Source organism: Sciurus vulgaris (genome assembly GCF_902686455.1).
Source record: "Sciurus vulgaris genome assembly, chromosome: 15".
Lineage (NCBI taxonomy): Eukaryota > Metazoa > Chordata > Mammalia > Rodentia > Sciuridae > Sciurus > Sciurus vulgaris.
Window position 1 is genome coordinate 61,827,779 of NC_136476.1, and position 24,242 is coordinate 61,852,020.

General features: G+C 36.2%; 1 protein-coding gene across 2 annotated transcripts in view; it reads left to right on the top strand.

Moving 5' to 3' along the window:
* Positions 1–24,242, top strand: part of SMC2 (structural maintenance of chromosomes 2) — a 61,490-nt gene that overhangs the window by 11,169 nt on the left and 26,079 nt on the right. Inside the window, exons 1-14 of one of the 2 annotated variants that reach the window (XM_079112703.1) lie at positions 1,350–1,545; positions 2,361–2,590; positions 3,183–3,332; positions 5,657–5,779; positions 7,146–7,184; positions 8,373–8,483; positions 8,654–8,698; positions 10,221–10,454; positions 10,767–10,916; positions 20,103–20,336; positions 21,089–21,248; positions 21,742–21,859; positions 22,421–22,559; positions 23,868–23,987. In XM_079112703.1, coding sequence (XP_078968829.1) covers positions 2,423–2,590; positions 3,183–3,332; positions 5,657–5,779; positions 7,146–7,184; positions 8,373–8,483; positions 8,654–8,698; positions 10,221–10,454; positions 10,767–10,916; positions 20,103–20,336; positions 21,089–21,248; positions 21,742–21,859; positions 22,421–22,559; positions 23,868–23,987 — 1,791 coding nt within the window. In that variant the 5' untranslated portion in view covers positions 1,350–1,545; positions 2,361–2,422. Of the gene's footprint in view, positions 1–1,349; positions 1,546–2,360; positions 2,591–3,182; positions 3,333–5,656; positions 5,780–7,145; positions 7,185–8,372; positions 8,484–8,653; positions 8,699–10,220; positions 10,455–10,766; positions 10,917–20,102; positions 20,337–21,088; positions 21,249–21,741; positions 21,860–22,420; positions 22,560–23,867; positions 23,988–24,242 lie in introns of those variants that run through there. The other variant, XM_079112702.1, reaches the window with a different exon arrangement.

Below are 24,242 nucleotides of genomic sequence, written 5' to 3' on the forward strand. Positions count from 1 at the left end.
ATAGTATGTTGGTCATTTTTTCTGTCCCTCGCTTTGAATAGCGCCTTACCTATTTTTAACCTAAACCCTTCCTTATTCATTAGCATCAATGTGTTCAAAAGTGAGTACAGCTGACAACCACGTTTTTTGTTTTTAGTAAAGAACAGTACCCACTTGTAACAGTGTCATTTACCAGTAGTACTGGGTTCTGTAAATAATATTTAAGAACATTTGCTCTGCAGCTAAACTGCCTGGGAACAAATCCGTTTCTCTGTTAACAGCTGCTTGACAGTTCTGCGACTCAGTTTGCTCATCTGCAAAATGAGAACAAGATCAAAGTGGCACAGTGGTGCAGGCCTGTAATCCCAGCAATTGAGGAGGGTGTGACAGGCGGATGCAAGTGTCAGGACAGCCTCAACAACTGAGACCCTGAGCAACTTAGCGAAATCCTCTGTCAAAAACAAAACAGGATGGGCATGTAGTTCAGTGGTAAAGCGCCCTGGGGTTCCATTCTCAGTACCCCAAACAAAAACAAACAAACAAGCAAAAAACTCAATAAACCTGTTCCAGGGATTTCAGAGTTGCTAATGCGAATTTTTAAAAGCCGGAGGAACACACTAAAGCAGGTAGGCGCCAGAAGTCGTGAGGGGCCTCCAATAAAACTTCGTGCAATGCTAGACCTTCCGTTGCTTATGATGACACAGCCTTTCAGGGTAAGGAGTTGAAGAACTAGGTCTAACACCTACTACTCGACCCACACTATTTTTCCCCCGGGATCAGCTCGCCCCCGTGATCACCGTGTTCCCCTCCCAGACGTGGAAACTTAGGGTGAAAAAGTTCGCCCATCAGAAACCCATCAAGGGCGGGGCCACAGTCCCCAGAAGACCAACGCCTCCCTGGCCCAACAAAGTACAGCTTCCATCTTCCAAGCAGCTGAGCAATCGGAAAAGAAACTAAAGCTTCTGAAATAGAATGACAACACAGGATTCCGTCCCACTCCCCGGCGCCGCCGCCTTCAGACCAAAGTACTCGAGAATCCCGCTAAATTCGGGTCTTCTGAAGGCGGAGTCTGCAGGACGCAGCCCGCGAGCGGAAGGGGCCTGAGGCGGGGCGGAGCGGGAGAAGCTCAAGGCCCCAAGGAGAGGCTTGGGGCTGCCCAGAGCGTGCCGGACGCCGGTGTGAATATATACCTCTTTGTCCTGTAATCTCCGTGCTCAAGACTTTGACTCTCCATATCTTTCACTGTCTAGATTCTCCTCACTATCACCCTTTCAGTTTGATCATTCGAATGGAGGGAAAAGATGAAGCTTCGAACTCAGGCAGATCCTAGGCGCCAGCAGAGGAAATAACCAGCGGAGGTGGGGTCCTTTGCTCGCGCCGAAATTCAAAGGCATAAATAGTTCCGGCGCGGGTGCTGGAAGAAGGGCAAGGGTAGTACCTGCTATGGTAGAGTTTGCTTGGTAGCGCGCAAAGCCGGGTGCGATTGAGCCCTTTCTCCGTCTTTGTGACCGGAGGGAGTTTTGGAGGTGCCCCAAGCACAGGCGGCTTGAGGCAGAGCCGAGGCAGGTGCGTATGCGCGGCCGGTAGGGCCGGGCCTGCTGCCCTGCGGGAGATGGGGCATGTAGGAGGGCAAGTGGCAAAAAGGGACCACAGGCGATAGTTAGGGGTAAAGATCTGTTCCCATGCAGGCTTGGAGTGGGACTCGGAGGTGTAGAAAAAGCTGTCGGGAAGAGAAAAAACAATCTGAGTAAAAGCAAGAAGCTAGAGAATGTGAGATTTATCTACTCTTCTAAAGTGAATACTTGCAGACTTTCCTACCCCTCAGAGTCAAGACACTCTTCGGGTACACAGCAATGGACGTAGGCGAACATGCTACAGGACTTTGTGATGAGTTGAGTAGACAAATGCAGTTTTAAGTGTTAGCCGTATTGTGAAGGAAAAAGAAAGCATAAAAAGGATGGGTAGAGGTGCTTTTTTTCACATAGGAAGGTGAGGAAGATTCCACCCAGTAAGGTGATATTTGTGCAAAGACGTGAGTGCAGCAAAGGAGAGAGTGAACCATGCCACCATCAGAGAAGTACGTTGTGGGTAAAGCGAATGGGATGTGAAATAATCAGTAGTCATTGTTAACAAGACTATGATAAAAGTGTAAGGCAAACTGTAAAAGTAGGTACTGTGGTCATTAACAGGTTAAATGGTTTACTTTCCAAGTAGAGGCTAACTTATGTTTTCAAGTAGAAGAATGATATCTTTACATCAGATCGGGTAGTTTGACAACTGTTTTATTTCTATTACCCTGTCATACCTGTTTTAGTCTCTCACACTCATTATGATTCTAGGTTTATATTCCACTTAAGTGGTGTTGTTTCTGTTTTGTACAGACCTCGCTTTGTGGTTTGTTTGATGCCTAGCAGAGGTTTACTGGCCCAAGTCAGTATTGAAAATGCATATTAAATCAATCATTCTTGAGGGATTCAAGTCCTATGCTCAGAGGACAGAAGTCAATGGTTTTGACCCCCTCTTCAATGCTATCACTGGTTTAAATGGTAGTGGAAAATCCAACATATTGGACTCCATCTGCTTTTTGCTGGGAATCTCCAACCTGTCTCAGGTAACGTGCAAACTTTCTGATTTATGTGAATTTAAGTTTGGCAAGAGAATCCTCACTCAACTTTGGAGACTATTGCCAATATTTTCTTCATTTGGTTTTTATACTTAAAGCAAATTATATCACACTTCAATGCGGCCCCTTCAGGAGAGTATTATTACTCTGTTAGATGAGAAATGGAAACTCAAAAGTGTTGATTAAGGTTCACCTTTTAAGATGTTTGGGAATAGCACCCAAATTCAAGCATTGTTACTTTAAGGCAGTCTCACGCCAAAGTCTCTATTCTTCCCCTCCTGTGTTATAATGCCTTTTAAGGACATACTAATGGATTGAATGACAAATGAAATTCATAGGCACTGTCTTCCCTTCAATCTTGCAAGTTAACTTTGTTAAGAATGAATAGAGAGATTCAAAGGGTTCTATCAGGAAAGACTCTGGAGGTTTGTTGTCCATTGTCCTTGTTTTCCTTTCCAGTGGATGCTGCTGCCTATCCTCATCCATGAGTGGGTTTTCCAACTGCACAAAACCCATTTTTTATGCTGCTTTGTGCAATATAGGGATTTGTAGTTGCTAAACATTTTTCCTTTTGTTATAGGTTCGGGCTTCTAATTTACAAGATTTAGTTTACAAAAATGGGCAGGCTGGAATTACCAAAGCCTCAGTGTCAATCACCTTTGATAATTCTGACAAAAAGCAAAGTCCTTTAGGATTTGAAGTTCATGATGAAATCACAGTAACAAGGCAGGTGAGTGGTTATTAAATATTTGGATACTTTAAGAACTTTGATATTCTGATGTGTTACTTGGCAATATGACTTTGTAAAAATGCTGGAGACAAGCTCAGTGCAGGAATGTTCCCAGTGTCTTTGGAAGTTGAGACAGGAGGATTGCAAGTTTGAGACCAGCCTTAACAACTTAGTGAAGCCCTAAGAAGCTTAGCAAGACCCTGTCTAAAAATAAAAAAAGGACTGGGGGTGTGGTTTAGTTGTAAAGCATCCTTGGGTTCAATCCTCAGTACCAAAAAGAGTGTTGGAGACAAGTTCATAAGCAAAATTGATGCATCAAATACTGACTAGAGTCCTTAATAGTTTCCTTATATGATCATGCACTGCATAATGTCAAGTCAGTCAGCGATGGACTACATATGTGACAGTGGTCCCAGAAGATGATATCACTTAGTGTTGACGTAGCTGACTTAGTACACTCTGAAGTTTGCACAGTGATGAAATTGTTTAATGATGCATTTCTCAGAAAGTATTTTAAAAGTATTTTAAAATTTTGATCCCGTAAGTTCTACCATTAACTAAGATCAAAAGACATCTGAAAATTTTTCCATCCATTATAAGAATTCAACCATGCCTGAATTGTAAACCATACTTTAGTCTTCTCTGGCTATACTTGAATACCTCCAAAAACCTGAGATCTTGCTATCTTCTGAAATAAACCATTCTGTTTTTGGACCAATCTTGTTAAAAAGTTATTTAAAAATTTGACTGATAGTTTTGCACTTTAATCTCAGAGAGCACCAAGACCAAATCTAATTTATTCTGTATTTCAACAATAAGTGATCTGCTAGTCAAATGTTTTCTTAGCAGAATCTCACCAGGTTTTTCACCTGATATTTGTTTCTACTTCCTTCACTTGCCTGATCCCATCAAGTATTCATTAGTCTTCCCCCCACCAATCTTTCTGTTTTTATTATATATTTTTATGCATGATACCTCCAGTTCAGTGTGCCAGAGTTGGTCTAGTGAGAGCAGAATAAAGACTTCTTCCATTTCAATACTCTACTTCTGTTTTTCCCAAATTTGACATTGCAGTGTTCATAATAAATTGTGGATTCATGATAGGTGTACTTGAAATGGCTCTAAATTTTTTTTATGTATGCCATGTTACTGCCATTTCTGCATATATGAGGTTTTTTGAAACAAGTAAGAACCTTACATTTGTTTTTTTTTTCATATGGTCAGTGTTTTCAACTTGTCAAAATTTTGTTTTTTGAAATTCCATTAACTCACACTTACTCTCTGTCTTAACATTATGCCACTGGTAGATTTTCTCCTCTATTTTGATAAAAGCCTTGGATTTTTACAAAAATTGACTACATTGGGGCAGAATCTTACTCTGTTATTAGGCATTCATCAAATAATAACCCTGTTGGAATTGTCCTTAAATTTAATACCAATCTACCTAATTTTTCCTCTACTCATTCAGGTATCTTTACCAAAATTTTGTCCTAAAGTCCTTGTTAAAATTACTTAGGAGCAAGCATACTAGGTTTGTTCAGATGTATTATTATTATATGAACTATCAATCTAACAATCCTGTCAGGAAAGACATTTATTCAATATTTATTTAGTAACATTTATTCATTACTTATTAATTTCTTGATGTGTACTGGATGTTCTTGAATACACTGGAATATACATATAGGAAGAAATATGAGATAAAGATCTTGAATAAAGGCCTCAGAATCTAAGATAGAGTCATATCCCAAAAATGACCATTTAAATGCTATTATGAAGTACGAGCAAGCCACTTTCTGGCATGTCTTGTTCTTACTGAAACCATGCTGAAGCTCCATTGCTGTCTCGAAGTGGTCAAAAATCATGACTTAATTCCTTTTAAAATTTTGTCAGAAAGTGATTCCAGACACTTGTACAGCCTTTAAAAGTATCTGACTTCTTTTCCCTTTGAAAAATGGAGGTAGAGGAGTTCACCTCTAAGTGTAGAAAAAGTGCAGAAAGGAGACCAGAAAAAGAAAGTATGTTTTACACCTTCTTGGAAGCATAAAGCTAGAAGTGACCTTACAGACGTTTCAATGCAGGGAAAGTTAAGAAAATTGTGCATAATTACATAGATAGTTAGCAAAATTCCCTGAATTAGAATCTAATTGCCCTGAATACAGTTAGTAATCGTTTTGACCATGACGTACTTTTTCTACTATGTACTTGGGATTGATTTTGTTTATTAGTTGGACAGAATAAATAAATGCAAGGTAGTATTTGTAATTTTTTTTAGAACAAGATGTGCATGTACATTTATATTTTTTAAAATGCTTCCTTTTTAGGTGGTTATTGGTGGCAGGAATAAATATTTAATCAATGGAGTAAATGCAAACAACACCAGAGTACAGGATCTCTTCTGTTCTGTTGGTCTGAATGTTAACAACCCTCACTTTCTCATCATGCAGGTATTTTGTTTGTGGTCCTTTTATATCTTTCGTAATGGTTTTACTATCTTTTACTTTAAGTTATTTCAACAGAAGTGCCTTTCTTTTTGGATTTACTTTTTTATTTGTGTTTATTATTTTTATTTCCACTTATAGAATTTTTATTTACTGTGTTTAGACACCTTTTAAGAAAATCAGTTTAGTTAATTGTTCTGATGTTTTCTACCATACTATATACATTTGAATTTTAAAGACTGTCTAGAAATAATTTTTCTTGACTTATTTTATTACTATAAGGACATTATGTGCTGTTGAAAAGTTATCATTATATAGTCTTTAAATTTATTGGGTTAAAGCATCTTAATACTTAAGGTGTAAAAATCTGAATAATTTTCCTGTTTAGAAAATCATGTAAATGAAACGTAAGACTGATACTGTGTTGCACTTAACATTATTTCATTTGAAACATCTAGTTGTCTTTTGAGAGTGTCATTATCAAGGTCACTGGCAGGACCTTAATGGAACCGTGTGTTTGTCCATATTGTGTTGCTGTAACAGTACCACAGACTGGATACTTCATAAACAATAGAAATTTATTTGTGAAGTCTAAGAGTGTGGCACAGGCCTCTGGTGAGGAGTGTGTCATCCTCACAATATCATTAATTCCTTCAAGAGCGTAGAGCCCCATGACCTAATCACTTCATAATAGGGCCTGTCTCCAAATACTGGGTTGCTCTATGTGGGTTAAGTTTCCAACACATAAAAATAGACCAAATAAAAATGTTTTCCTTACATCTCACCTTCAAGGCTGAAAATTAACTTACAGTGAGTATGTATCCTAACTAATATGATTCTGGGAGAACTGGATGTTCAGACTTTTGTTTTGTTTGCTTTTAGTAATGAATGAATTTAATGTTCTGGCATTGAAATAAATTATTCTATTTGAGGTGTACAGGTTTGTTGTCTGTAAGTGAGGGCTATCAAAAAAATGTCAAGAAACCTTCACAATTATGCTAGAATCTCTCTATATACCCAATCTGTTATAAAATTGGGTACTTCTACAATTTTAATATTAACTGTCTCAGAAACATTGTCTAAATTAACCTTGTTACAATTACTAAGTTATTTCATTTGTATCATTTAATAACTCACATAATTTGTATCACTGGTGATATAATGTTCCAAAATAGCACATTTCTGAAATTCTAGAATTATAAAGGTCCTTCAGTCTCAAGCCTAACAAAAGTAACATCTTTTCATGAAAAAGTAACTCTTCAGTTGGTATTTTGAGATAGAGCAGCCTCCGCTACAGGTAAATATCTGATGTCATTAGTTCGCATTTTTATAATTTGTTATTATTGTTGTAATTTTGTCATTTTGTTTTCAGGGTCGAATTACGAAAGTATTGAATATGAAACCTCCTGAGGTAAGAGAGTGCTATTTATGGAAAATAATTAATTATATGTATTATTTTAATCTTTTAAGAAATAAATTTTTAAAACAATTTCTTGCATTGAAATTCTTAGAAACATTGTTTAGTGATTAGTAAAGGAAGTAGTTTGTTGAATTTTTATCACTGTGCTCAATATTAAAAGAGATGTTGACTGCATAAAGCAGCCTTGCATAATTCATGTTCCATGCCAGTATTAATATTACAGAAAAGCTTAAGAGAAAAAGATTAATTTGCAATTAGTTCATTTTGTAGAATAGGCTACTTAAGGCATTGAGACTTAATTTTCTCTTGGAACCACCTTGATACAGTTGGTGTGAAGGAATGAATATTGTATCTATGAACAAAGGCTCTTTAGATATTTTTTTCGATTGAGATGAACCAGTAAGACTGATAATTGGTAATACTAGTCTGTTCGAGTATAGGTCATGCTTATTTTCCTTACATAACATCTGAAGGGGAAAACTGCTAATTTGAAATCTATCAAATACATAGACATAGTGGTACCAGGAAAGAAATAATCCTCTTGAGACAGGGATTGATGGCGAGTAAAGACTTGTAAAAAAGGAGTGCTGGCAAAATTACCATCATATAAAATTATGATTGATTTGATATTTTCCTCTTTCACCGTGCTTTTCACAGCATTGTTTTGTTTAATTCTCAGTGCTGCTGTGAGACATTATCAGTACTCTGAATGGAAAAACTGAAACACAAAGGAAATTATATGCAGCAGTTGTTAACTCATGTGCCACAATTAGAAGGCTAATGTTGTGCCATACTTCAGCCTTGTTGACAAAGTGACTGAAGTCTGACTTAAGACTTTTCAATTGAAACTTCCTAAAATTAAAGATGAAAGGGCATTCTTTTTATTTTTTACTCTTTTAAAATGTGTAATTAAAGGAAAAATGGAGAAATTATTGGCTTCAATTTTAGAAAAGAGAAACTTTTGGAAACATAGTGTAAGAGGAATGTTTAAGAAATGTTTTTTAAATAGAAGAGTTATGATTAACAGTTACATTTTTATCTCATAGCTTATGATCTTTTTAAGCTCTTATTTTGGTAAGATACTTATGGAAGTCAATCTTTAAATGATATAATTAGTGTAAATCCCAGTGAGATGCATTGTATGGGGCTCTTATGACATTATTATAATTGTCATTCCAGATTTTATCTATGATAGAAGAAGCAGCTGGAACCAGAATGTATGAATACAAAAAAATAGCTGCCCAGAAAACTATAGAAAAAAAAGAAGCTAAGCTGAAAGAAATTAAAACGGTAATTAAATTTGTTAAAACATTTTTGGAGTGCCCTTTTGCATTTAGTTTCTGCTGTAAAGAGGGAAACATCTTTTTCTAAGTTCAGTTTTCCAGTCTTCCAACCTACTTTTTGAAATTTTGTTAAATGGTATTTGACTTACTGAAAATACTGATTTTTTTTTTTTTCAGATACTTGAAGAAGAGATTACTCCAACTATTCAAAAATTAAAAGAGGTATGTATTTTGTATGTAAAGACAACCAGTTAGAATGTCTCTTAAAATTGGTGATGTATCCAAAATCATGCAAATAGGGATGAAGTGTATACTGTTTTTTGGGATTTTCCTTGAGTTGAAATAAGGAATTTAAGTGCTCTATAACAGCCTTCTGCTTATAGAGAGTATGTATTCCTCATTTCTTAAGTCATGATTTTGGACTGTAATCTTCCTTAACCTTGTAAAATGATAAGCTACATTTTAATGTTTTATTGTAGAGGAGCAAGTCTGATTTTCCTGGATAATTCAAATTGACCAGAACAACATTTCTTAAAGATATGGCACTCTTGGTAACCCTCATTGGTGGAGTGAATTAACTTCTAGGGTTATGGTAGCTATTGTTAGAATTATTACTGTCAAGGCATTTTGTATGTGAAAAGAATCAAAACAATTTTTAGTTGCATAAAACTTGGTGATGTTTCAGAAAGAATACATTTATAAAGCTCATTGTTTTTAAAGATATCCATGTAGGAATTGATTAAATACACATTAAAATTTTGTACTGCTTAAAGCTATCTTCTTTTTTTTTTTTTTTTTTTTGGCTTTTTTTTAATTATTTATTTATTTTAATTAAAAATCATAAATTTACATAGGGCAATCTTGTTTGATTCATTCATTCTGTTATTTTTTCCCTTCCCCCCCACCCCTCTTTTCCCTCTATACAGTCCTTCCTTCTTCCATTCTTACCACCCTCCTTATCCCTAACCCTAAACCTAACCCTAACCCTAACGCTAAACCCTCCTACCCCCCCTTATATGTCCTCATCCGCTTATCAGCGAGATCATTTGTCCTTTAGTTTTTTGAGATTGGCTTATCTCACTTAGCATGATATCCTCCTTCTTAATTCATATAGTAGTATACTACTGTAGAGTAGAATCTGTGTTGTAGATACTGGAAAAACTGAAAATTGTGATCTTGAAGGTATCCCCTTTATTATATGTATAATCTTTCTAAATTAACAAGGACAGGACGCCATTTAACCACTCTGAATTTGTTTCTTTATCTGCATATTAGGGATTTTTAATTGTTACTTTGTTTAAGAAGGTTTAATAATGTGAACAGTATTTATAGTAGTTCTTGACAATGTTAATTAAGCATCATGATTATAATACTACACGATACATTTAATTGTGTATCAATGATGGATTTCTAGATTGTCTATAGACTGTTTATTACTACCAGTTTTTGAACCATTGCTACCAGTTTTTGAACCATATGTCCACATTTCCTGGTTAATTCCACCTGCCTCATGTTATATTAGAAAAATTGGCCACATGGAATCCATTAGAGATGGTGTAAAGCTATCTAGAGTTCTGATGTTATTTAAAATTTCCTAAAATTTAAAATGCCATGATCTTTAAGACAAAAATCTATCATATCATGTAATGGGATATTTGAAACATGATGCTGTAGTTTGATTCTTTCCAAGTCTGTTTTTAAAGTATGAATTTTGAGTTATTCTTTGTTCTCACATCTCTTTTAGGAAAGATCTTCCTATTTGGAATACCAAAAAGTAATAAGAGAAATTGAACATTTGAGTCGTTTATACATCGCTTATCAATTTTTGCTGGCTGAAGATACCAAAGAACGCTCAGCTGAGGAGTTAAAAGAAATGCAGGATAAAATTGTAAAACTTCAAGAAGAATTGTCTGAGAATGATAAAAAAATAAAGACACTTAATCAGGAAATAGAAGAGTTGGAAAAAAGAAAAGATAAGGTCAGAACATATAAGTTGAATAACATACTCTGAAAAAATATACAATAAAAAGTAGCATTTTTTTTTTTTTAATACTGGGGATTGAACCAGGGGTGCTTAACCACTGAACCACATCTGCAGCTCTTTTTAATTTTAATTTTGGAACAGGGTCTCTACTATTAGTAGGCTGTTTAGAATTTTAATAATTGGATTTGTTAATCTTAATGTAGGATAGTAAAATGACTTGTATAATAAATATTTTACGTAGAAATACAAGGAAATTAAAGCATGAATATATTTTGAGTAATTTGAGTTGTGTATATTTGATTATAGGAAATTGGAGGTGTACTTCGATCTTTAGAAGATGCTCTTGCAGAAGCTCAGCGAGTTAATACTAAATCTCAAAGTGCATTTGACCTCAAGAAGAAAAATCTGGCAAGTGAAGAAAACAAACACAAGGAGTTGGAAAAAAATATGATTGAGGTAAGCAAATAAAAAGTTGATTTAATTCTCATTAATGTACATTTATTAATATTTAGTTCTCTTAATATTTAGTATCTCTAATATGAGCTAAAAACAAATGTTTGAGCTGCAGATAAAGTAGTGAAAAAAAAAATGATCAAATTCTCAACCTTGTGGGTTCAGTTGGGGAAATGATTATAATGAAATAAGTAAAATATATAGCATGTTATATAGTGGTAACTGATATGAGGGGGAAAAAAGCAGAGGAGAAAGCTTGGAGTTTAGGGTAAGAAGGACATAATGTGGTATTTTAAATTGCATAGCTATTAAAGTATGAAATTTCCATTAACTAAGGTGGAGAATAGAAAGGACAGGTTTATGTGGTGAAAATAAGTACACAGTGATCATAATGGGCTTGAGATGCCTGTTACACATCTTGAGTGGTGATGTTGATTAGGTAGCAAAATATATGAATATTAAATTGAGGCTAAAATACAGATTTGGGTTTCATCAGTATCTAAGTGGTATTTAAGTTCATGAGACAGAATGAAACAAAGGTATGAGTATATATAAGAAGAGAAGAGGTTTAAACTTCAAGCAATGAAGTAATTCAACATGTTAAAGTTCTTGGGGGAAGAATGAGCAAAGAGATGGAGAAGGTATGAGGAAAATCATGCCAATTAATAAGTTGACCTATAGCCCAAGTGAAAAAATAATTTGAAGAAGTAGCCCTGGGATCCAGATTAGAGTATGTTCACACTCCTACAAAATGTCATCAGAAAAATACATGCATGAGTATAGAAAACTCTTTTGAGACGTTTTCTGAAAAGAATAAAGAAGGAGCTGACTGAAGGGTAATAAAGAAGTAATATAGAAGCAAGCTTTTTTTTGGCTTGATTTTATAAAGAATAAATCATACATCGATGGAAAAAAATCCAGTCAAAAAAAGCAGTATTGGTGATTCAGAAGAGAGAAATTGGAAACTTGTTAAAACAAGCATCCTCAGTAGGTGAGAGTAGGATAGAAACTGGTATGCAATTAAAGCAGGTAGCCTTTGCAAGGGGCAGAAACAGGTCAGTCACAGTAACAGGAAGAGTCAAGTGTGTACTGTCATGCAGGCAGATGATTAGGGGTGTGATAGAGCTTATGGGAGTTCTCTTGAGGGTGATTCTGTTGTCCCAGTGAAAATACACATTTGCTTTTCCTTTGGGAAAAGAATTAACTTTATGAAAATAAAGTATTTCATTTTACATTATTAGATATTGCTGCACATAAATATAATTATCGACTTAAGAAACATGGGATAAAAACTTGGATAAATTGTCAAAGCAGTACGAATGTGACATAGCAGTTTCTGTTTTGGCTTCCAGTAGCAGAAATCAGTTCATATTTTCTAATCAAGTTTATAAAGCTCTAAATTTGTGAACCTGCCTTGGTTTTGGCTGATTTTTCTTTAATTTTGCCAGGTCCTTAAGCTTCAGATAGGTATATTGATTATTCTTCTTTCATCTCCTTTTCTGTATTCTTTTATTCTTGATCTCTAAATGTTAGCATGCCCCAGGCTAGTGTGCAGACATCTTCTATTTACACTGGCTTCTTCCAGTCTCATTCCAGCCCTGTAGCTCTCAACATTGTCTACATGTTGATGCCTTCCAAATCTAAACTAGATGTAACTCTTTCCCTGAACTCTGTGAAGAAGCAGGTTCACTGTGCACTACTTATCAGCTTGTCTGAGTTCTAAAAGACAAAACAGGTTCATACACAAAATACTACATGAAGTTTGTGTATTGCTTACAGATAGTCAGCAATGGACAACAAAAGCATAGAATAAATCGTGAACCAGTTCCCAAGGCTCAGTGAAGCTTCCCAGAGTGGATGGAATCTTATCCACCTCTCAGCCATGACTGAAGGACCTCAGGAAGTAGCCTGCCTTGAGTTTTATGCCCTAGGGTCATATGTGTGGCTGGGCTAAAGAATTAAAAGACATTCTGTTTCTGGGGACAGAGTTGAACAAAGCCCTGAGTGTTCTAGCCAGTCTCATTCCGGTTTAAGATGTTGCTTGACTATCACATTCTTGAGAACTACAAGCCAGAAAGGGGGAAATTGAGTCAGTTCAAAGCCTCCTGGAAAATCATCCTGCAGTCCATCTCCTGACCCAAATAATCCCCTGAGCAAAGCTAGTCCATTTCATATGCCATTGGATCTCCCGGAGTCTAAAGGAGGAGGAGGTTTGTCTCTTTGGGTTGATGTGTAATACCTTAACTGATACACAGTACATTGTCAAGCCATAGCTAGAGTACATTTCACTAGGAGACTGCTACAAGAAGGATGATCAGGCCTGAGTGGAGCACTGACCCAGACCAGAACCTGGGGATTTGAGTTGCTGAAGAGGTCAGAGAGGATCCTGCAGGGAACACCACTCTCTGCAGCCAGAGTACTTCTGGATCTCTTCTCTTTGGGCTTCTATAGTATCTGAGGTCTCTATCCAGATACAGCAGGAGATGTTGGCAATTGAATAAACCCTTTTCATTCAGCTTAATAGAAAGTTTAGAGCAGATCTATTGTCTACAACAACCTTTTTTTTTCTTTTTTTTTTTAAAGGGAGTTGAGGAATGTCACTTTTGACTGCCAAGGTCTTGAGAGAGGCAAAGGCAATATTTGCCGTGATTGGAGATAGGTTTCTTCTCATTTTCTCATGAGCACTGACTCCTTTGTGTGATTCCAAAGATCTCATAAAGCACATAAACCCAGAGTTGTTTACACCTCCTGGTAGGTCCCCAGCTTTAGGCTACTGATTCAGTGCTGCATCTCATTCCTAGGGGTGATATCTAAGGGCATCCCAAGCACACCCAGTGTACACAATCCCACTGTCTGAGCTATCCAGGCATGGCATTGAACATCATCAGTTTGGGTAACCCCTAGACTGCCCACAGGGCAAGTTGTAGCTCTGGGATACACATAGCACCCTTCCCCCGATTTCATTGTTCAGTGGCCCACATATGGATATGAAAGCATTGGTATTTACTAGCTAAATCTCATATATGACCTACTTGCAAATTTTCACTTTCCTTCATACTAAATTGTTCATGAAGCTTCTACACACAAGACTAGCACAAGCCTAGTCCTTGTTTTTGTCATTATTGCTAGGACATTTAACCATGTAGTTAAAGGAACATGGTGCCTCAAAATACCAGCCCTTTTTATTTTAATTAATTAATTAGTTAATGTATTTTTTTATTTTTATTTTTTGGTACCTGGGATTGAACCCAGGGACACTTAATCACTGGATCACATCCCCAGCTCTTTTCATTTTTTATTTTGAGGCAAGGTCTTGTTGAGTTGCGTAGGGCGTTGCCAAGTTGCTGAGGCTGGTTTCAAACTTGTTATTCAATAGCCTCAGACTCCCAAGCTGCTGGGATTGTATGCACGCACCACACGCCTGGCCTAAAATACCAGCCCTTTAAGGGTTTGTTACTTTAGGTTGTGACATTTTGCCACAGAGTCAGTTAAGTTAAAATGGAGTATTTTTGGCTCCTTTCCATGTAACTTTTGATACATTCTTTCTTGATAAAGCAGGGTGTGGGGTCTGTTGGTATACACTATGGGGTATAGGCTGGTATAGTTTACTGCTTGTAAGACCAGATGGTCACTAAGGTCTGTGACAGAATAAGGCCTGGAATGGCATATCTAACATTTTGTTAGGTACCTATAGTAGCCACAGCTTAGGGGAGTTATGTTTCTAATTCTTTGCAGCTGCCTCCTGTGGAAAAGCATTTTAATTGCCCTCTGACTCCTGCCACCCCATGATCTTAGGTGTTTTCTGCCTGTTGGATAGGGGTTAAGCTGAGTTGGTGTAGTGACATAGTATGTCCCCTGTTCCAAGGCTACTGTCTACCTCTATGAGCACCCATCATTCATGTGGTTTTATCCAGACTGGTCAGCCTTAATTATCCAGTCCATTAGGGGAGATCACAAACTTGAAATGTCTGATCAGATTGCCCTATCCAGCTGGAAGGATCAGGTGTGCTTGATCCTATCCCTCGCTCCATGGGATCCTGTGGAGGGGAGGCACCCTTGGGGAAGCATCTCCAATTTAGTTAGGAGCTCCTGGGGTCTGAGGTAATATGTTAAACCACACATACCTAGGACATGCACTTTAAAGAGAAAAGACTGGGGAATGGTTAACAACACTGATACTGGGATTTCATAGGTGTGAAAGAATGGTTGATAAAACAGATTGGGATTTCATAGGTGTATCCTAATCATTTGCTGCCTGTTCTGCCTCTACTCCCATCTAGCTCAGTATTTCTCAACATGCACTGCAATGTTATGTTTCCCTAGTGCTGGAGTGCAGTGTTTGTGTCCATACTGTCTTAGTCAGAAGGTTATTACTAACTAGCAAGACATCGTTCAATTGTTGCAAGAGTCAGCTGTCCAATCAGTCAATTGCTTCATTGACTTGTGAATGACAGAGTACGTGAAAAGTCCATTGTATTCCATGAGAGAGTGCCTGTTATCATCTTGTTTGTATAGTCAAGTATGTTCCTTGGTCAGACTGGAAGTAGGAAGGGGTGTCCCAAAACATGATGTAAGTTCTTCTTAAGAATGGATGGCTGTGGTAGCCTCAATGTCCACATGAATAACATACATTTATCTCTTCTAGACATAGTCCTTGTCTTCCATATAGGAGATCCTTTAATAGTCCAGTCACTCAGTTACCATTCTCTTGACCAGATGACTAGGCTATTAGCAGTAGCCCATGAGTTGATGAAAATATAGCAAGATGGTTTGAATGTCACTACTGCTTGTAGTTTGGCTCATTGGCAGAATATTCACTTCAGTCTTAGTCAGATGATGGCCATCTATTGGCCTAATGGTGGTCACTATCCTGTAGATAGATCCCTTTGGCTTTGTTTCACAGATCCTTCAGTAAACCATGCCATACTATTAGTAGGTTTATCTCTGAAAATTAGTCCCCGCGTAGCCAGAGGAGAAGCCAAAACATCCCCTTGGTCTCTTCTGGTAAGCTAACCATAGCTAGTTCATGGGGATTGCTGGGCCTGATCTTGAATGTACCTTTTTCATTTGAAAATTGAGCTTTCTTGAGCCTGCCAAATTTATTGATGGCGTTTATAAGGACAGTCAGTTCAGGTCTCACAGTCACAAGTCGTGCTCCAGCTTCAAGTGCTTATTCTCCACCTGTGCATATTAGCACACGTTAGCAAGCAGGTTATCCATTGAAAAGGGATGTATGTGCTGGCTGCATCAAGCAAATTATATATCCCAAAATCTAGTAGTAGTAGGCTAATAAACCCCTGTAGTAGTTTTTTTGTTTTTGTTTTTGTTTTTATTTTTGTTTTTTTTTTTTTTGCTGCAGACTCCAGTCAGCATGCATGGCTGGCTAGCCGAAGGTTTTAAAAGCAGCACCTGGGCCTTGACATGTAGAACTACTTACAAGGCATGCTTCAAAGAGCCCTGCTCAAAATTGGCAGCTTTACTGAAAGGGTCAAAAGAATACTCATGTGGGATACATGTACTGTGCCTAAGTGGCCTACCAGCTGTTAGGTTTTGCCATGACCAGTGGTGCCAAACTCAATACCAGCAAGGGACAGTGGGGAATTAGAAAAGAAAGACACACATTCGCAGATATGAAGAAAATAGTTGGGGTCAGGTGGAGTGCTGCTCTGTGATGGAAAAGCAGATCTAAAGAGTTAAGCAAGCAATCTTTATTTGTATATGTATCATTATCAGGTTAAAGACTGCAAGCATTATTCTTTGTACTCGGGAAAGTTACAGAACTAGAAACATCTGTGCAGCTTTTCCACAGTTGCAATATGCAATGTTAGTAGCTTTGTGTAGCACTCGAGGAGGTTCATTGGTTTAAGTTACTGTTAAGTGTGTAGGCTCAGGAATAGCAGAACTGCTGAAACGTTTTGGTTGTCTAGCATGAGAATTCCTCTGTTCCCAGGAGCTGTGTGCCTAAGATCAAGGTCAAAGCTGATACTCTTGCATAAAGCCTCCTCTGGCAAGGCATTACTATAGCAGCTAGGCATCCTATGCCCTTACACATAAAGGTTCCCAGGCATCAGGTACGCCACAGCCATGAGGTCATCAGAGACTCCCAGTCTCAGTCACCGCTCTCCCATTCTCTGTCACTGCTCATCAGAAGGCTTCCTTTCTATATGTGCCATCAGGGTGAAAACTTCTTGTTAAATTATATTTGGGATACTGATCTGACTTCTTTTCCTAGTTTCCATGCCTTAAAACCCTTTTTGACCAGTGACATTAGCTGGTGCATTGATACATTGGTTTGTAATATTTTTTTGTGTAGCAGATTTTGAATTAATAATGTTATGTCCTGTTTTCTACTTAGTGTCTGGAGGCACTTTTGCCAAATAACCGTTGGGTCCTCGCTAGCTTAGGTGGCAGGCCAAAGTGATTATTTCCCATTGTTAGGACTTGAGTTCTTAGCTGTGAGGGAACATACCCTATTAAGTGATGGCTTGTGCTTCAAGCAGCCAAAATGTCAATGTGAATAATGTATTCAGCAATGGGGATTATGGTCACTGACACCCAAAATGTTCCACAACCAAAGGCCCCACCCACAACCAATAAGCACCTTGGCTCACTATATTCATCCCAAACTCTGATGTAATCAATTTAATTTTTCCCCTACAGAGATATGGAAATACTGTCATAATTCTCCAGTTTGCAGGAACCCCTAAAAAGTTGGAATTCCTTTTTCCCCCCTGTCATCTTGACAGGAGTATAAGGCCATTGTCCTCCAGTAGGCATCTGGAGACCTTGCTTCCACTCCAAATCATACTGTTTAGTGGTTTAGATCTATAACATACCTTTACCAAATCAACTCTTTAGTCAGGCTGTATAGGCTTCCCAGCCTTTTTGCATCTGTCCTCAAGATACTGTCTCTTTCTGTGAAGGCCTGCATGTTTTTTGTGTTTGCTCCCTCAGATACCTCCTGGGTTCATCTGATTACCCATTTCCTGGGGTCTCTGTCACTTGGCATGAACAATTACATAAATGCCTCCAAATCAGGGGGCATTATGTGCTGAACTGCCCCATTTCTGTATTTCTGTAATCCATGTAGCCAGCTTATTCCCATCTATAAGAGAGTGATCTGTGACCCACTTACTATGCCTCCTTTCCCATGAAACATCTAGGTGCATGTCCAGTTCTTAAATCTCCCCCTGCCCTGCCAGCTGACTTATATCTCTGCTGTGATCTGGGTTTGAGGGGGTAGGGTGAGGCCTCTCTAACTTTGTCAGTAAACCAGACTGGTCTGTACTCATTGTGCCAATTTTTGTGAAACAGGTTTACTATGCACCTGATTATCAACTTCTCTGTGTTCAATATATATTCATACACATAACATATTCATAGTGATTTATAGTAGATATTCATGCGCAAGTTATGTGAAGCAAATTTATTATTTACAGATAGGTAGTAATTGATAAAGGAATCCTAGGATTCATGGTAGGAAAACTGCCAAGGGCAGATGGAGTCTCATGTGTAAGTCCCATTCAACCTATATCTGAGGAACTCCAGAACGTAGCCTGCCCTGGGATTTATACCACAGGGTGATATGAGTTGCTGGGTTAAAGCATTAAAGATATTTTGTTTCTAGGCTAGAGGGGTAGAGACTAAAATAGCATAGGCTATTTAGTATGTTGCTGTTCTAACACATTCTACAGTTATTTTTGAGAACTGCATCTGAGAAAGGGAAGAGAACTGGGTCAGTCTAAGGTCACCTGGAGAATTGTCCTGTAAACTACAGGTTCATTTGTCCAGCTAGCTACTTAACATTTTTACCCAGATGACTAACAAAAAGTATAAAATTTAACATACCCATAATGGAATTTATAAATTTTCCCCACCAATGTAAATCCAAATTACTGTATTTTCCACATGTCAGTAAATGGCACCACCATTCACCTAATCATTTAGGCCAGAAGTTCTGGGGTCCATCTGAATTTCCTTTTTTCTCAGAAGCTCCTTTATGAGTGGATCAGCAAATTCTGTTGACTCTAAAGCATATGCAGAATACAGCCGCTTTTTATCACTTCCATCACTGTCAGCCTCATTTGAGCCATCACCTCCCATAAGGGCAACTGTAATACAATACTTAATAGTTACTATACTTTTGGTACTGCCACTTTCTAGTTTTTTTAAAGCTAAAATATTAATTAGATTATATCATTCCTGTGCTTAAAATCCTGCAACGGTTTCAAAGTCGTGTGTATAATTCAATATAAGGTCTTTATTATGTCTTTTCAATACCATTCATGCTATGATTACTGGTTCCTGCTTACATTCTCTTTCTCTGCTCCAACTGCAGTTCCTCAAACACCCAAACATTTTCTCAGGGCTTACGGGTACAGTGTTCACAGCTATTTACATGATCACTTCTCTTCCTTTAGTCTTTTACTCAAATGTCACAGAAGATTCCCTTTTTCTTAAATTAGTTACCCCCACTTTCTCTCCCTTGACCTTGCTTTATTTTTTACCATGCCTTCCTCCCTTGAATATGATCCTCGAGGTTAGAGTCTTAGTTTGTGTTTTTAATATCTTAGAATGATACTCAGTATATAGTAAGCACCTAATAAGTGTTTGATGAATCATGAGCTATTCAAATAGTCCCAACATTCCTGGTCATTTCTATGTAAACAAGATAGCTAGACTTTTCAGTGTCACTGGTATCTTATGTTGTGTCAGAGATCTGTTTAGTATTACTTAAAAGAGCTTTCATTAATAATAGAGCTTTTCTATAACTATTTAATACTTAAATCTTATGCCCCCTTTATAAAGTATTTTCATGCATATGCTCTTAATCCTAAAATCTCTGCTTTTAACCTTAGAGTAGGATGGCTATTATTTCAATTTTTAAAATTTAGGAACTGATTTTTAACTTCTTCAAGTGGATTGTTTTTTAAATATGCAATCATTTTTTAACCCATGATTGCCTAGATTTTACTATCACATATGGAATGAAAATATTTCAGGTAGTGGTAGAGTTATATCCTCAAAACAGCAAATTTCAGAATGCGAATTTAGTTCTTAGAGTTACGATAATTATTTTCTTCATTATTAAATTTGCTACAAAATTTAATGAAGTAAGGGTATATGTATATTAAAAATGGATGTTTTCTTAAAGTAACAATATTTGCCAATTTGAAATTCTCCCTGAAGGACTCTAAAACCTTAGCAGCAAAGGAAAAAGAAGTTAAAAAGATAACAGATGGGCTACATGACCTTCAAGAAGCAAGTAATAAAGATGCTGAAGCTTTGGCTGCTGCACAGCAACACTTCAATGCTGTTTCCGCTGGCTTGTCCAGTAATGAAGATGGAGCAGAAGCAACTCTCGCTGGTCAAATGATGGCCTGTAAAAATGATATAAGTAAAGCTCAGACAGAGGCCAAACAGGTAAATAAAGACATTAAGCACTATGTAGTTATGTTAAAAAAATGTTGAAAATAATCAGTTCAGTGTCAAGAAACTTGGTTACACCATTCTGTCACTCCGTATACCTAATACAGCAAAGTTCAGATATGTTGTTTATTAAATATTGAGGATATCAGATTGTCAACATGAAATGCCATAATTCATTCAGTAAGTGCAGTAACTATTTTGTAACCTTGTTTGGAATATTGAAGGTTAGTCATTTCTCATCTTTTTTGGCTATAATTTGTTTTATTAACATCATAAAGTTGAAATCTTAAACTTTAACAAGAAAAACTGTTCTGTCACCTTACCATTTCTAGTTCTTAAAATATTATTTTTTATCACATAATGCAGCTCCTCTGCTGTTTGTGTACAATACAAAGATACACAGCTACAAATATGAACACCTAAGTGTTAAGATTTTTAGCTTTCTGATATTTTTAATTTAACCATCTATTGACAGTGTTTGTCAACTTTGTTAATCTGTCATATTTTATAAATACTAAAAATGTGGACTTCCATTAGAAATATGACATGTTAATCATACTATCTCAAAGTAATTATTTAAAGAGAAAATACTGGGAAGTGACTGATGTTTTAAAATACTAATTCAAGAGACCAAACAGTTAAATTTTCAAGGCTGAAGTCTCTTGATTGAACCAGTTCAGCTCTGTGGCCATTTAATTACTAGCACTACGTACTACCTCATATAGTCTTACATTTTTCTATGACAGGCCCAAATGAAGCTGAAACATGCCCAGCAAGAATTAAAGAATAAGCAAGCAGAAGTTAAGAAGATGGATAGTGGCTACAGGAAGGATCAAGAAGCTTTAGAAGCTGTAAAAAAACTTAAAGAAAAACTTGAAACCGAAATGAAGAAGCTAAATTATGAAGGTTTGCCTTTAAAGACATGATAATCAAATCATTAGGAGGTAGTGAATATTATTAGAAACTGATTTAAAGGAAATAAGCAAGTAGGAAACATTTTTTACCCTATCAACAGGCTTTAGTATAAGAAGTATTTGTAAATACAATCATAAAAATATCTTATGTATAAACCTCCCTTTGAATTTCCAAGAACTCAGTATTGAGAATTTTTTGCTCACTTGAAACTCAGAAATGTCATTTGTGTATTTCTATATGAATAAGCATTCAATTCGTATGTTGTTTCTTGGTATGAAAATTACATTATTTATTGTTGGAAATAATGTCTACTTGACACTTGATAGAAATTTGGAATATTAAGAGTGCTTCTTTATTTAATATTTATCAGAAATTTATATTTTGCTTCTTAGAAAGCTTTGAGATAGATGTTACTTATATTTTCCTTAACACAGTGGGGTTTTTAAAACTTCATTTTAACTTACTGTACTTATGATTTACTCAGAAAATAAGGAGGAAAGACTTTTGGAAAAACGCAGGCAGCTGTCTCGTGATATCAGTAGATTGAAAGAAACATATGAAGCTCTCTTGGCCAGATTTCCCAATCTTCAGTTTGCATACAAGTAAGAGATTTAGACTTTGGATTTTAGTACAGCAATAACGAAGATATGTTTTTATTTAAGCTGGAAGACCATCTGAAAATTTTGTTAACACCAAGATTTTTGTATGAAAATTCTTATGAATTGCATTTTTTCTTTGATATTGTATCTTTTTAAATATTAATTGAACTGTTTCGCATGTCAGTAGGGGGATTTCTTGTGCAATTTAATGGTTACCAATTTCACTAATCTTGAATTAAACCTCAAATGAAGGGAATTTAATCTCAGTTCAGTGTCTTTAAAGTTATTGTCATTACTGTTAAATATGTACATTTATACAAAGGGATTTTTATGGTGTAAAAATGTATTACAGAGATTAGAACAGTAAAACTGTTATATTGGAAACTAATTTGATTAAAAAAACTGACTATCATCTGGGACATTTAAAATTTTTGTTTTGGTAAAAATGTGATACCTTTGCTTTCATTTCAGTTTACTATACTGTTCAAAAGAGATCTTGACTAGGAAAGTTTAAATTTTTATATTTTCTTACCTCAAATTAATTTTTGTCAACTTTTCCGTTAGGGATCCGGAGAAGAACTGGAACAGAAATTGTGTGAAAGGACTTGTAGCTTCTCTGATTAGTGTGAAAGATAGTTCTGCAACCACAGCTTTAGAACTGGTGGCTGGAGAACGACTCTACAATGTTGTAGTAGATACAGAGGTAAATTCATTTTAATTAAAGTAAAATTTGAAATTGGTGTTTTGCTTGAAAAATCATGTGCTACTAGAACAGTTAGACATTTTCTTGATATTCTAGAATTCTCCCAGGTTACTTATCTTTATATGGCGAATGATTTTTTTGTTTGTTTGTTTTGAAACAGTACTGGGGACTAGCACACGCTAGGCAAGTGTTCTACCACTGAGCTACATCCCCATGAACCTAGAAGATATTTATGCTAAAGTGATGCATACATTTTTAGTTTTTATTTTAGGACAGATCTCCCTAAATTGCCAAAACTAGCCTCAAATTTGCAATCCTCTTGTATCAACCTCCTGAGTAGCTGGGGTTGCATGCATGTGCCCCGAAACCTGGCTAAGTTAATGATTTCTTGATACTTGTATTCCAAAAAAAGTAATTTCATGTTGCTCAGGAACTCAGAAGGCACATTGTCAATCTTACCTTTTTTTTTTTTTTTCCTGTGCAAATTTGTATTGATTTAAATTTGTAAAATAATCTAGGAATAACCTGTTTTTCAGTGTCAGTTGTCCCCTGACACCCATCAAGGTAACACTAGATTTATCTGCATTTTTTCAGTTCTCTTTTTTTCTTTTTAGAATATTCTTATTTATATAAATGTTGCATAGTGATTATTATCAAATGTACTTCTTTGTGGTTTTTAAAATTTATGTTTTTTGATTTATATATTTAAGGTACAACATGTTTTGTAGCATATATAGTACAGGAATATTGTAATCAAACAAACATACATATCCATTACCTTGCATAGTTGACTCTTTGTTTTTCCTTTGATTTTAGGAGCACCTAAAATCAATTCTCTTGGCAAATTTTTAACATGTAAGATATTAACTATAGTCCTCATGCTGTGTATTATATTTCTAAATCTCTATACTTATCTTATGTAACTGCAAATATATCCTTTGGCCTACAACCTACTTCTTTCCACTTCCTCCCCTCCCCATCCCTAGTAACCCTCTGTTCTACTCTAATTAAGTAATTTCTTTTTTCTTTTTCTTCATTTTAAGATATTACATATGCAGAAATTACACAGTATTTTTCCATATCTGACTTGTGCCACTTAGCATAAATGTCTTCTAGGTTCATTCATGTTCTTGCCAGTGGCTGAATAATAATTCATTTTATATATTCTTAAATTTCTCATTTGAGATAGAAGGCACTAAACATTTACTTGACTATGGGTTCCTAAACTTATACTCTTTCTATACTCTTTCTATTTTAATGAATTTTGTCATTAATTTTTTTTTTTTTGATTTCAAATGCACATTTTAGGTTACTGGTAAAAAGCTATTAGAAAAGGGAGAATTGAAGCGACGTTACACTATAATTCCACTCAATAAAATTTCAGCCAGATGTATTGCTCCAGAAACTCTGAGGGTTGCTCAGAATCTTGTAAGTCTTATTTTGTGTCATTTATATATTTGATTTGTATCTTTTTTTTTTTTTAAGTTAGACATCAATTTGGGAGGATATAGTCATACAGAACCACAGCATTTCAGTTTTGTTACCATTTTAAAAATTAAAAGGTAGAGAAAACCTAACATTGACTCTTGTGCTATTAGGTGGCAAGAAAATAGAATTAATGAAACTTTAAAAACTACTGCTAGAATGTCTTTAACCTTAAATCAAGTCAAATGACTATTAGGT